The sequence below is a fragment of the Antechinus flavipes genome, chromosome 3 (genome assembly GCF_016432865.1).
Source record: "Antechinus flavipes isolate AdamAnt ecotype Samford, QLD, Australia chromosome 3, AdamAnt_v2, whole genome shotgun sequence".
In the NCBI taxonomy this organism is placed as follows: domain Eukaryota; kingdom Metazoa; phylum Chordata; class Mammalia; order Dasyuromorphia; family Dasyuridae; genus Antechinus; species Antechinus flavipes.
This window is the reverse complement of record NC_067400.1, coordinates 316212006-316233498: the sequence shown is the minus strand read 5'-3', so window position 1 is coordinate 316233498 and position 21493 is coordinate 316212006. Positions and strand designations below refer to the sequence as shown.

At 33.1% G+C, this 21493-nt stretch overlaps 1 protein-coding gene across 1 annotated transcript in view; it reads right to left on the bottom strand.

Moving 5' to 3' along the window:
* Window positions 1–21493, bottom strand: part of STXBP5L (syntaxin binding protein 5L) — a 430479-nt gene that overhangs the window by 83694 nt on the left and 325292 nt on the right. Inside the window, exon 20 of the mRNA XM_051990611.1 lies at window positions 11589–11654. Within this exon, the coding sequence (XP_051846571.1) occupies window positions 11589–11654 (66 nt within the window). The remainder of the gene's footprint in view (window positions 1–11588; window positions 11655–21493) is intronic.

Genomic DNA, 21493 nt, shown 5'->3' with positions numbered 1-21493 from the left:
GAGACAGAATAGAAGTCAGACAAGTAGGAAAACAAGGGGAGAATATTTGGGAAAAAATATCAATAGTGTCAAAAAGTTTATCATAATAGAAATAACACCTAACAGAGCCTCAGCTCTAAATCATTTCCATTATTTGCTGTCTTCACTACTATACATGTGCTGCTGAGCAAAGATGGAGAAAATCATGTTACTATTCTGATTGGATCCACTACAAATGTATGCTATACAACCTCAACTAGGCCCTCAATCCTGCTAGGCAATTCTACTATACTTTCTTTATCAACTCACTGTCTCATTCTCCACAGCAACTCTTCCAAATCTTTTCATCCATTTTCAAATTTCTCTTGGTTTCTCCTTCCCTCACTGTCTTAGGTGAGATCCTTGCCTCATATTTTACTGAAAAAAAAGTTGAGGAAATCCACTGGTGTAGAGAGCTCCCAGGAAACTAGAAACTTTGGTAATTGGGATATTCCCCTCTTCCTAAGATTTATCAAGAATGCATGTAAGCTTGAAATCATGGGAAAACATAAGACCCTGGCACAAACTAACTACATGCTTCATAGAGTTAGATCATAGAAAACAGAAACCAGGACTGGTCTTAAAACTATGTCTTTCATAATAACATCATTTTAAGATCTATAAGCAACATGATTTCTCTCAATAAATGGTTCTGTTGAATTATCGGCAACTCTGCCTCCTTATTTTCAACTTCCACTAGCTCATTTATGTTGTGCTGGTCACAACAAATGGCACAAGGGAAGCAGAGACCTGGTGGGGAACTGCTATCAATTCTAGTGGTTGGTACCGCTTGTGTAGCTGGAAGACAAAAGGCCTAAGTCAAGGTAAGGGCAAAGCTTCAGCAAGATCAAAGCTCACCAACAAGGCTCATCTTTCACTTTTTGGAGCAAATGGAGACATAAAACAATGGGAGGTGGGAGGGTAAATAGTTAAAGAATTGAAGAATGAAGGGAAAAATCTTAAACTCTTACAGTTATTCCAGTTAAGGAAAGTAAGGGTTAAAAAAATAAGTTAAGAGCATTTCTACAGAAATGTTTATAACAATGCATCCTCATTCTCCAGCAGTCCCCAAATCACTCTCAATGAATGGGAAGTGGTGGGAGAAACCTTACACAAAATATATAAAGAGAAAAGCCCTCAGGTGTTCTCTTCAGATAACACCTCTTCAGATAGCCTCTCTTTGTGTAACATTGCTTACCAAAACCCAGGAGAAGTAGAGAGTAATAATATAATTTGTCATTCTTGATAAACAAAAAAGGGGGGGGAAGAAGTCCCCTAAGAACAGATTTGCTAAAACACATTGAATAATGTGAGATAATATTATACAACCTCAACTAGGCCCTCAATGCTGCTAGGCAATACCTATTATACCTACAATACCTACTATACCCACATCACAGCTGATTTGTTTTTTTTCTTCACTACATCATTTTTTCTCAAAGAAAGAGAAATAGAAAAGGTTAAAGGGACAGTTTTGCCACCGGCCCTCTTATCACAATGTGTGATGTGGAAGGATGTCAACAGGATATGGAAGGACTCTGCTAAGATAATAATTTGGGGTTGAGATTTTCTTTGTATTTCCACAGATGAAGGAGATAGATGGATCCTGGAGAGATGTAGCTGGCCTGTCCAAAGTGATCCAGCACATGAAGATAAAAGACAAGAAGACTCACATGGGCCAAGAGGAGAATTGAGCTACATGGCTTCAACAACTGGCCCTAGTGGGGCACAACTTAAATTGGGAGATGGAAAAAACAAAACCTTCTGGGGCATTATACAAAGCCCACCTTGGGTGAGAGTAGTTGGATGGGGAGAACACATTCCTGAAATTCTATTGTATGGTAATAGATCTCAATATTTAGTTAAGGAATTGGGTATCAATAAGCCTGGAGGGGAGTCAAATAGTTCAATAATTAAGTTTAATTTTATTGGAGTTACTAAAGATCCTCCCTTATATGTTACTACAAATTCTTTCTTTGACAGCTGTAGTCTGATACAATCTATTCATTTTTGTTATAAATATGATCCTTTTCACAGGCTTTTGGCTAGAAGGAATGTTGCAACCCTCCTATCATGTAAAAAAGACTAAGTCTTAACACTCTAAGTGTTACAAAGCATACAACATTTCCTCAATCTAACAACTACTGTTATGGGTACGTTGGGACAGAACTGTGAAATAACAACTCCCATTTGGGGAATCCATATATCATTCTGTCCAGATTGAGACTTATGGGACTCTGAAGGAGTTGATCCTCCTTTTCTGGACTGCAGAACATAGCAGAGACTTTGTCATACAATTTGGAATCAAATGTATGTGTCCTGGTATAATGACTTTCATAATCACCATATGCATAGGAGATACCCAAAATAGAATTGGTGGGAAAATAATTAAAATGGGAATGATCAAGTTTGAAAAGTCAGATTAATTTGCTCCAATAGAGGAATATTATCACAATATAAATAAGAATGTATCATATAATGCTACTGTGCAAGCATATTTGGGGAATGATTATGCTTTCATGTGGGGCGAAATTGGCCAAGTGACAATAACAAAGGTAAAATGTTATAACATTATAATGTTACTTGCAGGGAAGGCAAGGTTTCTGAATACACAGGAAGTAAGGTAAATACCAGTATTGTGTTTGATATTATGAAGCCTTCATTTAATATTTTATCTATACATAATGATAATTGGTATTATACTCGAGCAGACAATTCCTTGGAGAACACTGAGCATTTGCTTAGCAAAAGTACAAAGAAAAGATGTATTTCATGTATTATTTTTGGTATAATTGCATTAATTGCTACTTTAGTTTCCAGTGCCTCGATTGCTGTATCTGTAACCACTGTTCAAAATCAAGTGGTCCAAGCTAATTATTTTTAAGAACTTACTCTGAACATCTCTAAAGGGTTTGCTATACAGAATAAAATTAATAAGAAGTTTTATGAAGCTATAAATCAATTAAGGGAAGATGTCCTTGAAATAGGACAAAAGTGGAAATATTGAGGATTAGACAAAGATTGGTGTGTGATTACAAATTCACTAGTTTCTGTATGATTAATAAGGAATACGAGTCAGCGTGGGAATGGAATGAAATTAGAAATAACCTTAATGGATTATCGAAAAATTCAAATATTACATTGGATATTGAAGATTTTCAAAAGATTGCTGATAGGTTAGATAAAGAATCACATAAAAATCTAGAACCCGACCAGACTGCCCAAACAATTGCTGATTGGATTAAGAGCACAAGGAAGATTCAGTGCCATTGGGCATGAAATTATACTCATAGTGTTTGCTGTAATTTTACTTATAGGTATCTATAACTGTGGACTATGCTGATAGGCTGTTTTCTGATCATAGTTAAAAGAATTGTGGAGAATGTCTGCAGGCAGGATCTCAGACTTCAAGACTTGAGAGCACCTCAATAAACAAAAAAGAGAACTCCCAAGAAACTAGAAACTTTGGTAACTGGGATGTTTCCCTCCTCCTAAGATTAATCAAGAGTGCATTTAAGCTTGAAATGCTTAAACATAAGACCCTGACACAATTACTGGGGCATTGTGAACTTTACATAAGATTGAGTCCAAACTAACAACATGCTTCAGAGTTAGATCACAGAAAACAGAAACTATGGTTGATCACAGAACAATGCCTTTCATAATAATATACCATTTTAAGATATAAGCAACACGATTTCTCTCAATAAATGATACTGGTGAATTATCAGCAACCCTGTCTCCTTATTTTCAACTGCCATTAGCTCATTTGTGTTGTGCTGGTAATAAGCTTCCTCTTCTTCCTTTTTTCCTATTATTCAGATCCGTTCTGCCATTCTCTTTTACGCCGTCTTACATGATGTAAATTTACTCTTTATTTGGACTAATCCTTCAACCTGCTCAAGAAATCCCATTACATTCCATTTCCTTAAAAATATTGCCTCCTGTTATCATTCCCACTCTTTAACTTACTTCTTACTTTTAATTTCTCATCTACTTGTCCCTTCCCTATATGTACTGCCTACATGTCTCTCCCATCTAGAAAAGCCCCTCTTTTAATCCTTTCATCCTGGTTAACAATCATTAGTTAATGATAACTATCCTTTGTGGCTAAATTTCCCAAAAAAGGTTTTTTTAATCTTTTTTATATGTCACAGACCCCTTGGGAGTCTGGTTAAAACCTATGGCTTCTCAGAATAGATTTTTAAAATCATGAAAAGAAATGTGAAATTTTACTTAGAGTTTAGTAGAAATAGATATTTCGTCTTCTCCCAACCCCAACATGTACTTATGTAAATGAAATTTATCCATGGACCCATTGTGGTTTGTGGACCACAATTTAAGAACCTCTGATCTAGTTCAACCTATTCATGAAAAGAATCTGCACTAAAACATTCTTCAGAGTGGTCATGCAATTTGCCTCTTCCCACTTTAAGCAGCCCATTCCACTTCTGTAAATCTCTAAATGTTAGGAAGATCTTCCTGCTAGAAGTCTAAATTTACTTCCTTTCCTTTTCTATCTATTGCTCCCATTTTTGCCTTCTAAGGACAAACAGAACAAATCTAATCCCTTCCCCACGTTTGAGATCTTCAAACTTTAATACATGATGGCAACTATCCTTAAATCTACCTTTCCCTCTCCACTTCTCTTAGTCTCTTTCTCTTTTATAGGCTAAACCTGTCTACTTCTTTCAACTGATCTTTGTGTGACATATTCAAGGTCATTCACAATCCTAGTTGCTTTCCTCTGGACATGCTGTAGTTTATCAATATCATTCCTAAATTTTTATGACATCTAGAACTGAAATCAAAGCTCTAGATAAAATTTGATGATTATCAAATTCTCATTCAGCAATCCTGCAAACTGCTGTATATTCTGATGAAGTTTAAATCTTAACTTTCTAGGAAAGTATAATAAAAGCTACAAGTTGAGTTATTGAATCCTATTCTAAGTTTTTTAGTCAATGCACATATATTTTTTAATTGATCATTTATTTTGTCTGGAGGAAATAAATACCTTTTCCATTCCTGATTCATTTTGTACAATAAATAACTTCTTACATCCAATTTTGGGAAGATCCTTGCTATGAATGAAAATCTAAGCCTTAAGCAATTTCTCCCAAAACAATAGGTAGGGAATATTTGAGAAAGGGGAACACAACTCCTCTCATTAGAGGTCAGTATCCCTCCCAGGATCAAACCTGGTTTTGACTGATTGCATGAATCATGGGGACAGTATCCAGTTTCATATGAAGAGATGAATGGAGTGGAGAAAAACTGCCTTGACCTCATGTCTATGAGCACATGGCCATGTCTGCCACATTTTGCTTTTTTTCTGATTCTTGGCAAAGAATATCTCAAGGTTATCACGAGAATTCCTAAAGGTTCACTTAAGGAAAGCAGCACCTTCCAGAAATATGGCCTTTCATGATAGAACTGCCATTAACAGAAGATGGTAATATGATGAATAATGTGATATCCTTTTGATTTTTTTCCCTTTACAGGAAGACTCCAGAATGGGAGTGTTTAAAAGAATTCTAGAATTTTAGGTATTAGGAAGGAATATCTGAGTGGAAGTTTTTTTCTTTCTTCTCAACTAATACCATTGGGTTATTCTACCTATAAATAAAGTTCTGTTACGAAGATATTAATAGGATTACATGGATAGGAATGTTTTTCGTAATTTAGTTCCTTTCCCTCTTTATTTGATCTCTTTGGGGATACATGTTTAGTAGTAGAATCAATGTTTAAAGGGTATGCACAGTTTATTAATTTTTGTGATATAGTTTCCAAATTGCCTTTCAGAATGGTGGAGGAATTCAAAATTACAACCACAATTTATTGTTGTGCCTATCTGACCACAGTCCCTCCAAAAATTGTCAAATTTCCTTTAGTTTGGTCCTCTCTGCCAATCTGATAAATACAAGGTAGAACTGTGGAGATTTGTTTATTTTTCATTTTCCTTTTTAGTAATATGGAATATGTTTTTCATATAGTTGTTAATAACTTGAAATTTTTCCTTTGATAACTGGTTGTTTATATTTATTGAATATTTAAGTATTAGGGAATAGCTCTTGTTGCTATACATTTGTATCAATTCTCTCTCCTCTCTCTCCTTTTCTGATTCTCCCCATCTTTCTCCCTCTTTCCCCCTCCCTCTCCTTCTTTCTCTCACTTTCTCTCCCCCCTATATATATGTAATTCTTATATTAGATCTTTATTAAATAAATTTACTATAAAGATTTTCTTATTTTGTAGTTTTTCTTTTAATTATATTGATTTTGTTTGTATAAAACTCCTCGATTTTTATGTAATTAAAGTTATCCATCCCATCTCTTATGATCCTCTCTGTCCTTTATTTACTCAAGAAGTTTTTTTTTCTATCTATGCATATGAAACTTATCTTCTTCCTATAGGGATCAGGGGCAAGACATTCTTTTTTTCCCTGAGGTTTTACTTGTATTATTTTGTGGAGTTAGTTTCTTCTGAATTAACCTCTTGGATTTTTATTAAGCTATTGCAAATCTTCATTTTTTTCAATTTTCTTCTATTTGCTCATATCTCCTGCTCCAATTTCTGGATTTTTTTTGGTACTAGGGCCAGCATTGCCACCCCTGCATTCTTGGATGAAGAAAATAAGCACTGTTTGGTTGTTGTCCCTTCTGCAGTCTGGATACTATTGCTACTGCAGTTGTGTTTTGTTGTTGTCATTGTAGTTGTTGCTTTTTTTTTTTAAATCAGTTGTTGTTGTATTGTTGTTGAATTGTTTCAGTCATGTCCAACACTTCATGATACCATTTCTCAGCAAAGATACTAGAACGACTTGCCATTTTCTTCTCCAGTTCAAATAGGGTTAATTAAATGACTTGCTCAGGATCACACAGATGGTAAATGAGCCCCAATTTGAACTCAGGAAGATGAATCTTCCTAACTCTGGACCTGGTACTCTGTTCACTGTGCTACCTAGTTGCCTTGTAATATTGCTTTTATACACAATTTTCTATAGTGCTAAGATACTGAAACAGCATGAGAGGAACATGTATATTTAAAAAATAAACTTCTAGAAAGCTCATCAGAATTTAAAAGCATCATGGAAAGAGATCTTCTACACTTCAAAGTCAAAGGTATATGTTACAGGATTTGAAGTTGGAGTAATTAGCAGAGACTAATGCAGGTCAATATTAAAGTATTAAAACCCTTAAGGTTTTTTGAAACAACTTTGAAAGATTTAAGAACTCTGAGCAACAAATTGGAACCAATAATTTCAGAAGACTCATGATAAAATTGTGACATCCAATTCTCATAAGAAAGATGAATTCAAAAGTATATCTATATGTATATATATTTGACAAGACTAATTTGAGAATTTATTTTACTTGACTTCACATTTATAATGAAATTTTGTTTTTTATTTCTTTTTCAATAGTAGAGAAGAAAGAGGTAGGAGGGACTGAATTTGAAGCTGAAAATAAAACTGACCACCTCTCCCACTTATAGCAGCATGTATAAGTAGCATGATAATTGTCCAGCACCAATTACATATTATTTTTATATTATCCTATATTTTTGCATAATTCATTTGATTTATCTTCTAGGATGGAACATTTATTCTTGTTCTTTGTAGTTTGTTTTTGTTCTATATTATAATTTGCTCTAAGCCAGCATATGCTTCTCCATTCCCACTGTTACTTATTTTTATTTTCTCTGAGACTAGTCATTAAAGAATCCTCACAAATTCCCGGAGGTGCTTTAGCTTCCTTGGCTCCACTGAGTGCCCTAAGTCAGAGTACAACTTATTGTCCATTTGCTGTGTCTTTCTAAGACATTTTTACTAATGGAGGAGCTCTGTAGGTTGTGAATCTAATTGCATGTCACAGAATAGGAAACAGTAAAGTAAAGGATGAAGTCAAATAGCCACTAATGTAAATGTTTGAAAAAAATGAAAGTGACAGACATATTGGTTTAAGGGAAAAAATATAGAAATATGTATGGGAACGATGCCAATGGGATAAAAGCCTTAAGGAAAAAAACTGAAATAGCCTTTTACAAAACAGATTGAAAGCTGGCACTTAGCACATTGCTTGGCAAATATAAAATAATTAATGCTTTATCTACATATCTATTTTAGAAGAGAATCTAGTGAAGAGATGAAAAAACAAGCCCTTAATTTGGAAATGGAGAAAAAAAAGTGAATTGAGGCAATCTCATTAGTGGCAAAGAGAGACATGAAAAGGAATATAAAGTGTCATTATATGATATTGTGAGGTAAATTTTAAACTACCTAAGAAAATTTCCTTGAATTGTGAGTGAATTATTAACCCCAAATTTCTCAAATAACAATTTTTCACTCACATGTCATAAAATCATCTAAAATAACAACTGTTCATAGTCAATTTATGGAGACACATTTGAAAAACAATGTTCTGACCTGTATTTTTGCTTCATTAAAAATTTTATGAAAATATAATATCATTATGTTATTAGTAATTTATGATCAATGTTAACATTAATAGTGGATAAAGAATTAAGAATGACAGAGTTGTTCCCTTTAATTTTTAATTTATGTCTTATAAGGAAGTGCATTTTGTTTCACATAGAGAACATTTCTTTCATATCTATAACATTTGTGTTTTGTTGACAACTTCCTCTGCAAAATGATGTCAAAGGTGAGATTATATTAAAATGAAGTCTATTTAGTAAAAGTACTAAGAATCTGACTGTATGTATTTAAAAGTTTTAGAGAATTCTACTACAAAGCAGGTTGTATTATAGAAAGTTCTGGGATATATTTGAATGCTAAATAGCTATGAAAAAAATTTATATTTATTAAAGTAATAAGTTATATAAAAGCTTTATTTATCATTAATTGCTATCAAGAAATTATAAATAAACAACAAACATATTTGGATCATTCAAGCACCCTTACCAGTTCATGGCCTTTAATAGAAAAACTCCATTGAAGAAATTAGTTGAAACTTTAGGCTTTTAAAGAAAAAGGAAAATCTAATTTGGAGCTTTGAAATTTTTAAAAGATTATCTAGCCCACTCTCCTCCTCCTGTTCAACTCTAAATGTAAGTCATTGTCTATCTGTAGTCTGTCCCAGTTAAGTGATGGATAAGTCATAAAGATAGTACATTGAAATACATATTGAAAAAAAAATTCCCAAGCTCCCCATAAAATTAAAAGCCCTTTTAAATATCAGCATTCTATCAGGCATTAGATAACTTTCCTTCCATCACATAGATGGAAAGGTACATGGTGTGTGATCAGGCAGCACCATGTAACAGATGAGGAACTTCAAAGCATATCAGGAGTAAAAGATGTCAGCAAGGAAGTTTATGAAAGGAGAAAGACTAGTTATGTGACAAGAGTGAAGGATGACAGACCAACAGCTATAGTGTTTCCATGGTATCCTTTAAATGTCAGGAGAAAATGAAATGGATTCCTTATGCACAACATTGCACAAGACAATAGTTGTTGGTCAGTGAGCAGGTGTGGATGAATTGCAATCTGCATTATTGTAGAGAACTTCCAAATACATAAGATCAAAGATCCATTTGAACATTTAACTTAGAATAGAACTATGAACTCAATTCAAGTCATAGTACTCATTTTTTCAATATGGCTTTGTGAGAAATAAATATTTCTCTCATATTTAATAAGCAATTACTGTATTAGTATCAAGTTTCCCCCCTTTTCTAGTTCCTTATCAGAAATCAACCAATGTGGGAAGTCTCTTGTAAAGATTTACCAGGTCAAGATGTAATCAGACAGTAAAAGAAATTCTAAGTTTAAGCTAATGAGTATATTCTTGCTCATTACGTTTGTTTATACAAGTCCTGGGAAAATGTTGATTCTCCCTATTATTAAGACACATGGTATGGAAGTTGATGTCTCTTTGACCAATTTCAGTGATCTAAGTCACATACTCCCATGATAGTCCACCTCCCATTTGATTAAACAGAGCTAATTAGGTATCCTTCAGGAACCTCTTTGAAGTCCACAGAGACTATCATTAGGGGGTTTTGGTCTAAAAAAGATGGCCAAATGCCCATTCTTTTATTTATAACCTGCTGGCTTTATTAATACAATGATTAAATTACCTAGAGACTATGTCTCTTGAAACTTTTTAAATGTCTGTTAAGAAATCCACCAAGAAATGCACATATATAGACATTTAGGAAAATCTGGAAAACCTTTCTGGTTTTTGATAATCTGGCCTAGCATGTGACAGGCTTTTGGACTTTACATACTCTTCCTTTGCATTTGTGATTTGTTTTTTTTCCCTTGGAATTTTTCATGCTGTATACTTAAATAAAGGAGTGTTCTGGAGCTGGCTCATACAGGCTTGCAAGAGCAAATTGTTAATTTTTCCAGTGTGAGTATTTGCACCTCAGAAAGTAGCAAGTGCTATAAATCAGTACTTGGTTTTTGTTTTGTTGATTATCTAGATGTAAGAGATGAGGAAAATGTTAACATTGTAGATTGAATTTAGTGTCGTGCATATATTTTTTTGGAGAGGCAGTTTTTAAACATTTACCAGCTCACCTTTCTTTAAAGGTTTCAAGTTTTAGAGTGGAAGGTCTTGATGGCCAGTCTCAAATATCTAATGACTCTTCACTTATGGAATTAGAGATGGAAAAATCAATGTACCTCATTGTGCCTCAATGTACCTCAGTGAGATCCCATCCCTTCCTACAAAATCTACAGACCTTTCCTGTTTTCATGTTGCCTCAGTGCATGAACTATTCTCAGATGTAGAGCTTCCCTGCCTAAGAGGTCATGAAGGACTCAGGCTTTATCTCTGTCAACTATAAGTAGTAAAGAGAATTTGGTGGAAGCTAAATGTAACAAGTCCATGAGGTGGGCTCTAGAGGTACCATCACTGATCTCTTAACTCTCTCTGTTGCAACTGATTGACCATAGTACTTGAGGTCCAGAGTGCCTCTATTAACTGAGATAGTGGTATCCTATGTCCTAAACCCTATTTTCTTTATTCCTGTCCTACTCTCCTACATATCTAGCCCCAACATATCTAGCTACTACTCCAATGGATGTTTCTTGTTGGGCATTAAAATTCCCTTTATTTAAGTGAAAGCACATCAGAATTTAGGTGTCATTGACCTGTCTGTCTCATTTGTAAAAAAGATTCCTAAGTCCTAAAATGAAAGTGACAAAACTCAGTGATTCTTCCCTTGACCTCATACAGTGACTTAAAAACACGAATACAGAATTCATTTATTATAATATTTATATTTTAATACTGTATGGAGTACCATCAATAATTCATAAAACTGTCAAGTTTTCTTTTACAATGTGGTTTTAAAATGATTATTAATTTTAATTCCATCTTGGCATCAAAAATGTTCTGCAGTAATGAATTTCTACTAGACTGTATAACTAAATCAAATTAGATTACTCTAAAATTCTAAAAACTATTTTTAAAAATGATAATTACACAGCAACTTTGTCATACACGAGGTATTTCATATCATAAAAATGATTAAAACAAAGCAATGAATCCTTGAAGCAAATTCTATAGAAAGCTCCCAGATCTTGCCCAGTTTACCTGAAGTGGGAGACTTGCAGCGCTCAAGCTCCAAAGGAACAGGACTATCAGTGAGCTCAGTCATACCTAAAAATAAAAAATTAAAAAAACTGAGATAAAATCCCAATGCTTTAAAGTTCTGGAAAGATTTCAATTTACAGATTAATAGTAAGAATGATAAGAAATAGTTATTTGTGAAATAAAATTTCCCATCTTGATCTAGTTAGCACATAAATCAATTGAATAATTTAAAGACAATAATTGACATAGAAGAAATATATAAAATAATTAATCGACAAACAAGGGGAACTTGAACATAGCTGATGGAAAGAAATAAAATGTCATGCTTTAAATTTTCATACAATAATGGGGAAAATCCAGTAATTAGAGCTTGATTCCTTAAATCTTCTGGCCTATACCTCTTTTGTTTTGTTTTGTTTTCCGGCAAGTGAAATAGCTGAGGCATCCAGAACACAGAGTTATCTGTTGTTCAGGATTTCTAAGAATAAAACTTCCACAAGTTTTCTTCACCACAAAAATTTTTTAAATTACACTGATTTACAAAGAGGAATTTGCTATGTATTAGTGCTTCTTTTTTCTTATATGGAATATTTATATTTATATAAACCAAATATTACAAATGCCCACTTTCAATTACTAAGACAAATAATCTTTTCCCCCACTTTCTTTTTTGTTTTTTTCTACTTATTATGCACTTTCTTTTCTTGAATAGCAAAATCCCAGACACACAGTAGATGTTTAATAAATATTTAGTTGATCATTAATTTTTAGTAGTTTTGCATAATATTTGCTTCCTATGAAAAAAAATCATCACTATGTTTATAACTATACGTTTACCATGTCTTCTCCCTTACTTTTGGGGAGGGGTGCCACATTTTTTTTGTTTTTTGTTTCTTGTTTGTTTAACTACCTAACAGAGTATACCTCATCACCAATTTTGAAAATGAAAAGGTAGCTTTTGTGTCAATTGACTATGTTTTTTCCTTATCCTAGATTTCCCTCAAGTAATGTAAATTTTATTTTTATCTGCTCAATAATCTTAATGATATATATCTATATATAAATATAAACATATATCATATTGTATATTTTGATTTTCTGTAATTTTATTTTATACAAACATTTAAAAATTGAATTTCACTTGTATTTTTTATAGTAATATCTCCTTATAGAAAAATACCCCACTTATCCAGCTATAAGACTTATGATAACTTTAAGCAACCTGAATGCCTAGAAACTTGGAAGTAAAAAACATAATGGCATAGTGAAAAAATAGCCATTATAAAGGTCATATACTTTACTATGTGGGGGGGGGCATGGAGGACCTTATCCATTATTGACTTATAAGTAAAATAAAGTTACTAAATAAATAAGATAAAGTAAGTAAAATTTGTGTTTTAAATGATTTAACAAAAATTTTAATCTGTTTCCTCATATATCTTTTTTTTCATTTACTAGAAGATTAAAATAGTGAACAAGTAGTTCTAGAGACAGACATACTGACAACAGCAAGATATGACATCTGAAAGTATAGGAGAAGACAGAAGTAGTGTAAAAAGCAAGCAGAAGAACTATAGGGCCATCATTACCTATGGCAGGTAGAAAAGCAAAAAGCACTGTACACCCAATATGAGAAGGTGAAGAACATCACTTTCTTACAGCATAGTACAATGATCATTGTTCATAATGTTGACCCTGAGTCATCAAGAAAAGGTTAAAATATGTTGACTATGCTCTGTTTAACAAGTCAAAAGATAAAATTCAGAAAATGTAACATTACATTCTAGAAATTTTTTACAAAAATTATTTTAAATCAAAAAAGTTTTGGTATTTAAATGGGTCAATGACTTCAATTATCTGGAAAATGCTTTTCTATAAAAGAGAAGCAGAAGGAAAGGAAATAAAGATTTATTAAATAGCTACTATATGCCCGGCATTGTGCTAAGATATTATTATTTAATTTGATACTCACAACAAGTCTGAGATGTAAATGCTATTATCTTTCCAGTTTACAGCTGAGGCAAAGATTAAGTAATTTAAGCAACCTAGCAAGCATCGCAATCTAGATTTGAACTCAGATTCTTCTGATTCTAGCCTCAGTTCTCAATCCACTGAGTAGCCTAGCTGTCCCTAGTTCTTATTTCTTCTACATATACATTTGATTATGTATCAACTCAAATATCTTCAATGGTTTCTTATTGCTTACTAGTGAAATCCCTTGGCTGGATTTGAAGGGTCTCCCACATCTAACATCACTGTATTTTTCCATTTTCCTTTCATGTTAGTTTCTTCTGAATGATCTACCTTCCAGGCAAATTGGACTGCATACTCTTTTTCTGAGCTTTTCCTGTGTTTATGCTTTTAGTCACATGTTTTGTCTTGTTTGGGATTTCTCCATCTTTCTTTTCTCCTGAATTTTTTTTCAGTTCATTTCCTTATTAAGATATGTCCCCTGAATACCTTTTTCTGCCTGTTGCAATTTCCTGCTTTTTAACTCTGCTGAAAAAGGCTCTCCTGATTTTTACCCTCTTTTTTATCATGCCATATGCCATACTCTATCAAGTTACTTGAAAATTAAGTCTTGGCCTGACTGGTCCCATAACTTTTGTGTGTTAATTGACTGTGTGATAAAATGTGGGAGAAAAGAAAAATGCCTTTAGAAACCCTGATTTCTTGGATAGTTTGAAAGGTAGTGATAGGTTTTTTTTCCAGCCCTAACCTTTATTTTATCACATTAATGACTTCTCTTTTTTGAGATGTGCTCCCTCCCCAGTGATCTTTCAAGGTAAACAAATGATATTTTAAATGTGTTTTCTAATTATTGTCCTCTTTTATTAACATTTGAATTATAGAAATATTGGATTAGGAGCATTTACTTATCATTCTTGATCTACTTTTAGAAGATCTCAAAAATTCAGCAAAGGAAAGGCCAGGTCACAAAGCCTTAAATTTTTAAAAAGAATTGGTACTAACAAATGATATGCTTTCAAGAATAAAATCCAGATGATGTAAACCCACATGATTCTAAAGAGGAAAAAAGAGGGATATTTGTGGATAATATTAAAGATAAGAAGAAACAACTTAAAATTAATGCATAAAATAAACAGACCTGTTTCTTAGAATGGATGCTTTGGCTACTATGTGTAATCCTATAGTGATGCTTCATCATGATGCTGAAGGGAACTGGATTATGAAGGGCGATGCCAGTGGAGTACAACCTTTGGCAGAGTCTACCAGCTATAATGACTTTGAATATAGCTTCTGTGATATATTATGTCTAGGTGGTACAATGAATAGAGAGCTGAGCTTAGAGCTGGGAAGAACTGAGTTCAAATATAGCCTCAGAAACTTTCTAGCTGACCTTAGGTGAGGCGCTTAAACTGTTTGCTATTGGAGAAGGAAATGACAAGCCACTCTAGCAGTTTTACCAAGAAAACCCTTTGGACAAAGTCCACAGGGTCATATAGAGTCAGGAATGACTGAACAACAATAGATTGTCTTTTTTTTCCTTGAGGATCAGGCTAACTAAGCAGGAAGAAAGTCATAGTCTGATAGACTGATCATGAAGTGATGATGACTTTTTTGGTTCTGATAACTGATAAAATAGAATAAAGTACTAAATGATCCTCAGATTTATGGGCTTCCTTTTGCTCCTTCAGTAATAATGGAAAAGTAGTAAAAAAATAGGAGTTAGGATGCCAAGAAAAATACAGTTTTTAGTCTGATACAAACAATGTATATTTATATCCATATATAAAAAATACATATATATGCATATGTATATATGTATCTATCTATCTATACACACACACACACACACACACACACACACACACACACACAGAATATTCCAAAGGTCTTGGTAAAATTTATAAGCTTTTAAATGATCAATAATCAAATTATTATCGTAGAATTACACTAAGACTTTTAGGACATACTGAATACTGACAACTATCTATCTTTATGTAGATATTTAAATATCTATCTATCTATATACTATATAAACATACTAGTACTCTGTGAGACTATTGTCCAATGAGCACCAAGTAGTAGATATGCTACTAAGGAAACGAAATCATATCAATATTAATATTGCTACTATTCGTTATAAACAAAATTTTGCTGAATGGAAGGATGGCTTACAGGTTTTCCTTGGAAAGGCAAATAAAGAAGTTGGGTAAGTTGAGTTTATCATGCATAGAAAGGCAATAGGATACATCATTTCACTTGATCCTCTTATATTGAATTGTTCATGGTAAGTATTTACAAAAACATTCTCATGAAAGTAATTGTGATTTGTGTGTTAACATGAATTGTAGAAAGTGAAGAGACTAAAAAAATTCTGTGAAGAATTTATTAAGAATTTCCAAATTACATTTAAAAATTATTTTGATACTTAGTGATTCCAACTGAAAGGCAGAAATAGGGAGGATGATAAAAAATTTATTGGGAAATATGGTTCAGAAGTAAGGAATGCAAGAGACTAAAGGTCTGCAAACATCATGGAAGTCTCATGCCACAAGCATCAATATTCTAAAAAGGAATTGGGGTATAAGCACCAAATAACAATATCCAAAAAGGGGAAAATTTTATTATATTTAAATATTTAGGAAACAACTTGTTACTGAATCAGCCATTGTATAAGTTAGAACACTGGTCTATGAAAGAAATGATGAAAATAAGTACAAAATAGAAAAAAAATAAAATGAGAAAAAAAGGTGTGGCATATTATTAAAAGAACTGCATTTTTAGCTATCTTAACATTTTCTAATTTTTTAATTGGAAAATGGCATTGACATTGATTATAATAATTTCACAGAAATTAAACTCATGAAAATAAGGGGAAAAACAAAGGAACTAAGAAACCACTTCAATGATTTTGTCAACTAGATAAAGAGGACAGCCAAAGTCAACAGTGGTTGACTCATTTATTGAAAATGGAGCATAGTGAAAGATTATGAGCAATAATGCCTCATACAAAGATAACAGTGAGAAAAAAACTAACATTTAACTTTGAGCAATAAACCCAACCAAGCAGCATCATATCAAAGAAGCTTAAGAACTAAACTGAAGAGGATATCAGACAGATGAAACATGGAAAAAAGATCTGTAAAGATTTTTATTATAAAACTTCTCTATCAAAAAGGCAGTAAAGTTACCATATTAGAACTTTAATACCACAGTCCTTAATTTGCAGAATTAGAAAGTGGAAACAACACTGACCAAAACAAAGATGGAAAAAAGAGCTGAATTAGACCAAGTACCAACCCAGTTTCAAGAGTAATGAAGGAGTGATTCTGAAATTATCTGGGAAATGTCTTCTATGCTTATTATACATTTCTCTTCTTCATGTATTCGCAATGAAGTCAAACTGGTCTTGTTTTTCCTCATGACATTCAGTTTTTCCTTCATGATGCTCAAGTCTCCCTTCTTTAAATGTTGGCACTGGCTGCTTCTGTGGTCAGTAGGAATACTTCCTTATTTTTGCCTGGAATCCTTAGTTTCCTTAAAAATTTGGTTTAAAGCCTTCTCATCCACTAGCTGCTAATATCTCCCCACTAATTTTTTTTTTGTTACACACATATACACACACCCACACTCACACGCACGCACCCGTGTACATATACACATTCATTTGTCTCCCAGAAAACAAGTTGTAGAGAAAGGGGAAAACAGGGGTAATTTACGTTAGAAAAATTGGGTAACTAGAAAGATGATGGAAGAAAATGAATTTCAATTTGAACATGAAGAGTTTCATCAGGACATCCAAGGGTGAATTTCTATCAGTAGCTAGCACTGTGGATCTGGAATTCAGAAGTTAAAGATTTGAGCTCCTTATATGTTATCTGGGAGTCATCTATACTCAGATTGTACTTGAAATTATTAGATTTGAAAAATTCACTGAGAGTGATTATAGCAGGGTATAGGATGGAGTCTTGAAAGACACACATACTTTGTAAGTAGCAATGTATCAACAAAAAAATGGTGCACAAGGCAGTCAGGTAGAAGAATCAGAAGAGACTTCTGCTAGGTAAATGAAGGAAGGAAAGAGTGTCTAGGAGATAATTAGCAGGGTCCAAAGATTCAGAGAAGTCAAGGAAGGTGAGAGCTAAGAAAAAGGCCATTTAGTAATTAAGATCATTGCTACACTTGGAGAAGGCAGTGTCAGTACCGTGGCAATGTCAGAATATAGGGTTGAAAGAGAATAGATAATGAGGTAGTGGAGGCAGCAAGACATCTCCTTCTAAGACCTTGAAATGGAAAAGAAGAAAAGATATAGAGCATTTGGTCACAGAAATCTCATGTTCAAGCACAGTTTTATTAGAAGATGGAAAAAACCTAAACATGTTTGTAGGCATCAAAAAAGGGAACACTAGAAAAAGAGAGATTGAAGATAAAAGAGAAAGGAAGGAATGAGTAATAGCACTAGCTAATGGAAAAAATAATAATAGGATGAGACCAAGGGCACAATCAGAAATGTTAGCTACTAGACTAACAAAGATAACAAAAGCAAAGTGAAAAATTTTGGAGAGATTGTGGAAAATCAGGCACACTAATGCACTGTTAGTGGAGTTGTCAATTTGTCCAGTCATTCTAGAAGACAATTTGGAACTGTGTTCCAACAATACCAATAACAGGCCTAGACACCAAAGAGGTACAAGAAAGAAGAAAAGTGCTCAATATGCTAAAAAAATATGTAAAGGCATCCTTTTTAAAACAGCAAAATGCTGGAAACAAAGAAAGTGACCTCTTCTTGGAAAATAGCTAAACAAATAATGGTATGTGAATAATAAAATATTATTGAACCATAATAAATGATTAAATAGAGTAAAATAAGAAGAAAAGGAGAATATGTACAGTGACATTATAAAGAAAACAACTTTGAAAGACTATTTAGCAATGTAAACTGTTTGCATTTTTGTTTTTCTTCCCGGGTTATTTTTTACCTTCTTTACCTACCAATTCTTCCTCAACAAGAGAACTTCGGTTCTGCACACCTATATTGTATCTAGGATATACGGTGACATATTCAACATGTATAGGACTGCTTGCCATCTGGGGGAGGGGGTGAAGAGAGGGAGGGGAAAAGTCAGAACAGAAGTGAGTGCAAGGGATAATGTTGTAAAAAAATTACCCTGGCATGGGTTCTGTCAATAAAAAGTTATAATAAAAAAAATACAAGCAAAAAAAAAAAGACTATTTAGAATTCTAATCAATGCAATGTGAAACCATAATTCCAGAGGACTGGTGATGAAGCATACTTCTAGTGAGAGAAATGAGACATTAAATGCAGAATGACACACAATTTTTTTGGTTATGGTGAATGGGTATTTATTTTGCTAGTTTATGCTTATTTTAAAAAGTGTTCAATAGGGAGAACACAAAGGAGAGAAAAGTTCTTATAAGTAAATAATTTTTAAAAACTCAATTAATAGAAAGGTTAGTTTTGAGAAAGAGAAAGGTTAATTTCTTCTTTAGAGATGACCAATGGAGGAAAGAGTAAGTAAAATATATATCAGATTTTGGAAACACATAGTAAGGGACATGAGTGAGCTCACAATAAAATGTGATGAGTGAAGAGGTCATCTGCTGAGGAGATACAGGTAGGAAAACTGTAGGAGATTTCAAGAGATAAAATTTCAAAATAGAAACTTTGGATTGAGGCAGAATGAGCCAAATTCTAATATTTCTAGGTTAGGAATAAAATAAATTTAGTGAAAAGATCTTAAGAATGAATCCAGTTAAGAATGCAGTCAGAGGTGTGATTCTGATGGAGGGAGAGGGATTAAATATCAATTCAAAATGAATGGAAAAATGGTGATAATAGACAAAAAGGAAGCTATAATGCCTCAACTCTTGTTTTGCTTTTCTTCAACACCAAGAAGAAATGCCTTTCATAATTCAACAAGGATAAATACAAAGTATTATACTCAAATTCAAAAAACAAATAAATGTTTAAAGGACAGGATGGTAGCCATATAGATGGCTATATAGTAGGTTTTTTGTGAAAAAAATATATGGAAGGTTAAGTGGATTATAAATTCTATATGAACCAAAGGTATGTATGACATGAAGGTCAAAGTAGCTAATGTGATTTTTGGCTATGTTATGCATGAAACAGTGTTCAGGATCAAAAGAGTGCTATTTTGTCTAATTTTATGAATTACCTTGTAAGTTAATTGATATGATGCTAAATGTATAGATTAATTAGTATGGATTTAAAAATTTTGTTTGTTTTATTTCTATAACTACTATCTTACAGATTAATTCATGTCCTAGATGCTTCTTGATAGGTTTTATTTTCAGATAGTTTATAAATTTTGTAGTTAGCTTAAATTTATTTTTTCCCTTCTTGCTTTTGATACTAATGCACAAAAATGTTTAACAGTTTTGTGGATTTGTCTTATATTCTGCTAACTTGCTGAACCTATTAATTACTTGAATTGCTTTTTTTTCATTAATTGTCAAGGGTTGTCCAATGATGCCAATATAATACCTACAAATAGGGATGATTTGCCTCTTTGCATATTCATTTGATTTCTCTTTCTTGTATTATTATAGATAGCATATAGTTACAGTATAGTGGAGACAATGGATATGCTTATTTTATCTCTGAATTTAGTAAGAAAGCTTTTGATATTAATCCATTATAAATAACAGTTATGCTTAAGTCAAACACATTTGAACACATTAAAAAAATTCCTTCTAATTCAACACTTTTTAGTGTTTTTTGTTTATGCATAATGAATTTTGCTCAAAGCTTGCCAGTATTCATTTATATGATTATGTTATTGTTGTTATTCTGTGTAAGAGATACAATTAGGCCTATTGTATTTGGCCCAGGCCAGACCACCCTGGAAATACTGGATGTCACATTACAGGAAGAACAATGAAAAACTGAAACATATCCAACTCGAGACACTTCCTCACATTCCATTTAGACATGAAGACACTAGGACCTACCCAAAGTGAAGATCTTACTATTTGCTGTACAGCTGTCCCCTTTTTCCCCATGGAAAAGTCTTTGCGACTAAGACTTTCAAAGAACAACTGCACCATCTCCATTCTCATTTTCATCCCAAGGGAATTAATTGATTCAGCTTTTGAAATTCACTCTTGGGGTAAACTGTCTTGATTGATGAATGAATGAAAACATCTCAACCCATTATATCTAGTCAGTCCCAGATTACATTTCACTTTGTATCCATGAATCAAGGCACCTTGGCCTAACTAATATGGACATTTTAGGATCTGCCTTGCCTCAGAACTTATGTTCCCTTTCTCTACCCTCTTAGAACTTTTTACCTCTTGCTATTCTTCTGGTAACAACAATTTAATTATGAAATAACGAAAAATGACTATCTAGTCAAATTCTAAGAAACAAAAGAAGCTGTTTACATTCATTCTCTCCATATACCCTGCTCTTATTTCTCACCATTTGTATTCTGACTCCCTACTGCATCAGTGAACTGAAATTCCTTCTCCTAACTTATCAAGGGATCCACTTTATAAAAAACAGAGTCTTATTATCATTCCTTTCTCTTTACTTCCAAAGAGCTACATTTTATGATAAATAATTTTAATAAGGAAGAAAAAAAGTTTAGCAACATTAATCAATGTATCCAAAGCCTAACATCATACACACACACTTCCCCCCTTCCTCTCCCCCCCCCCCCCACACACAGTGTAGCATACCCATTTACCCTTCTGAAAAAGAACTGGGGATGATGTCTTTTCATATATCTTCTTTGTGGCCAAATTTGGTCATTAATAATTTTGTTAGCATTCAGGTTCAATTGTTTTGTTTCTTATTTTTCCAATTATTATCCTTTTCTATTGTTGTCATGTATGTCTGTTTTTCTGATTCTGCTTTTTTCACTTTGTATCTGTTAAACATTTTTTCA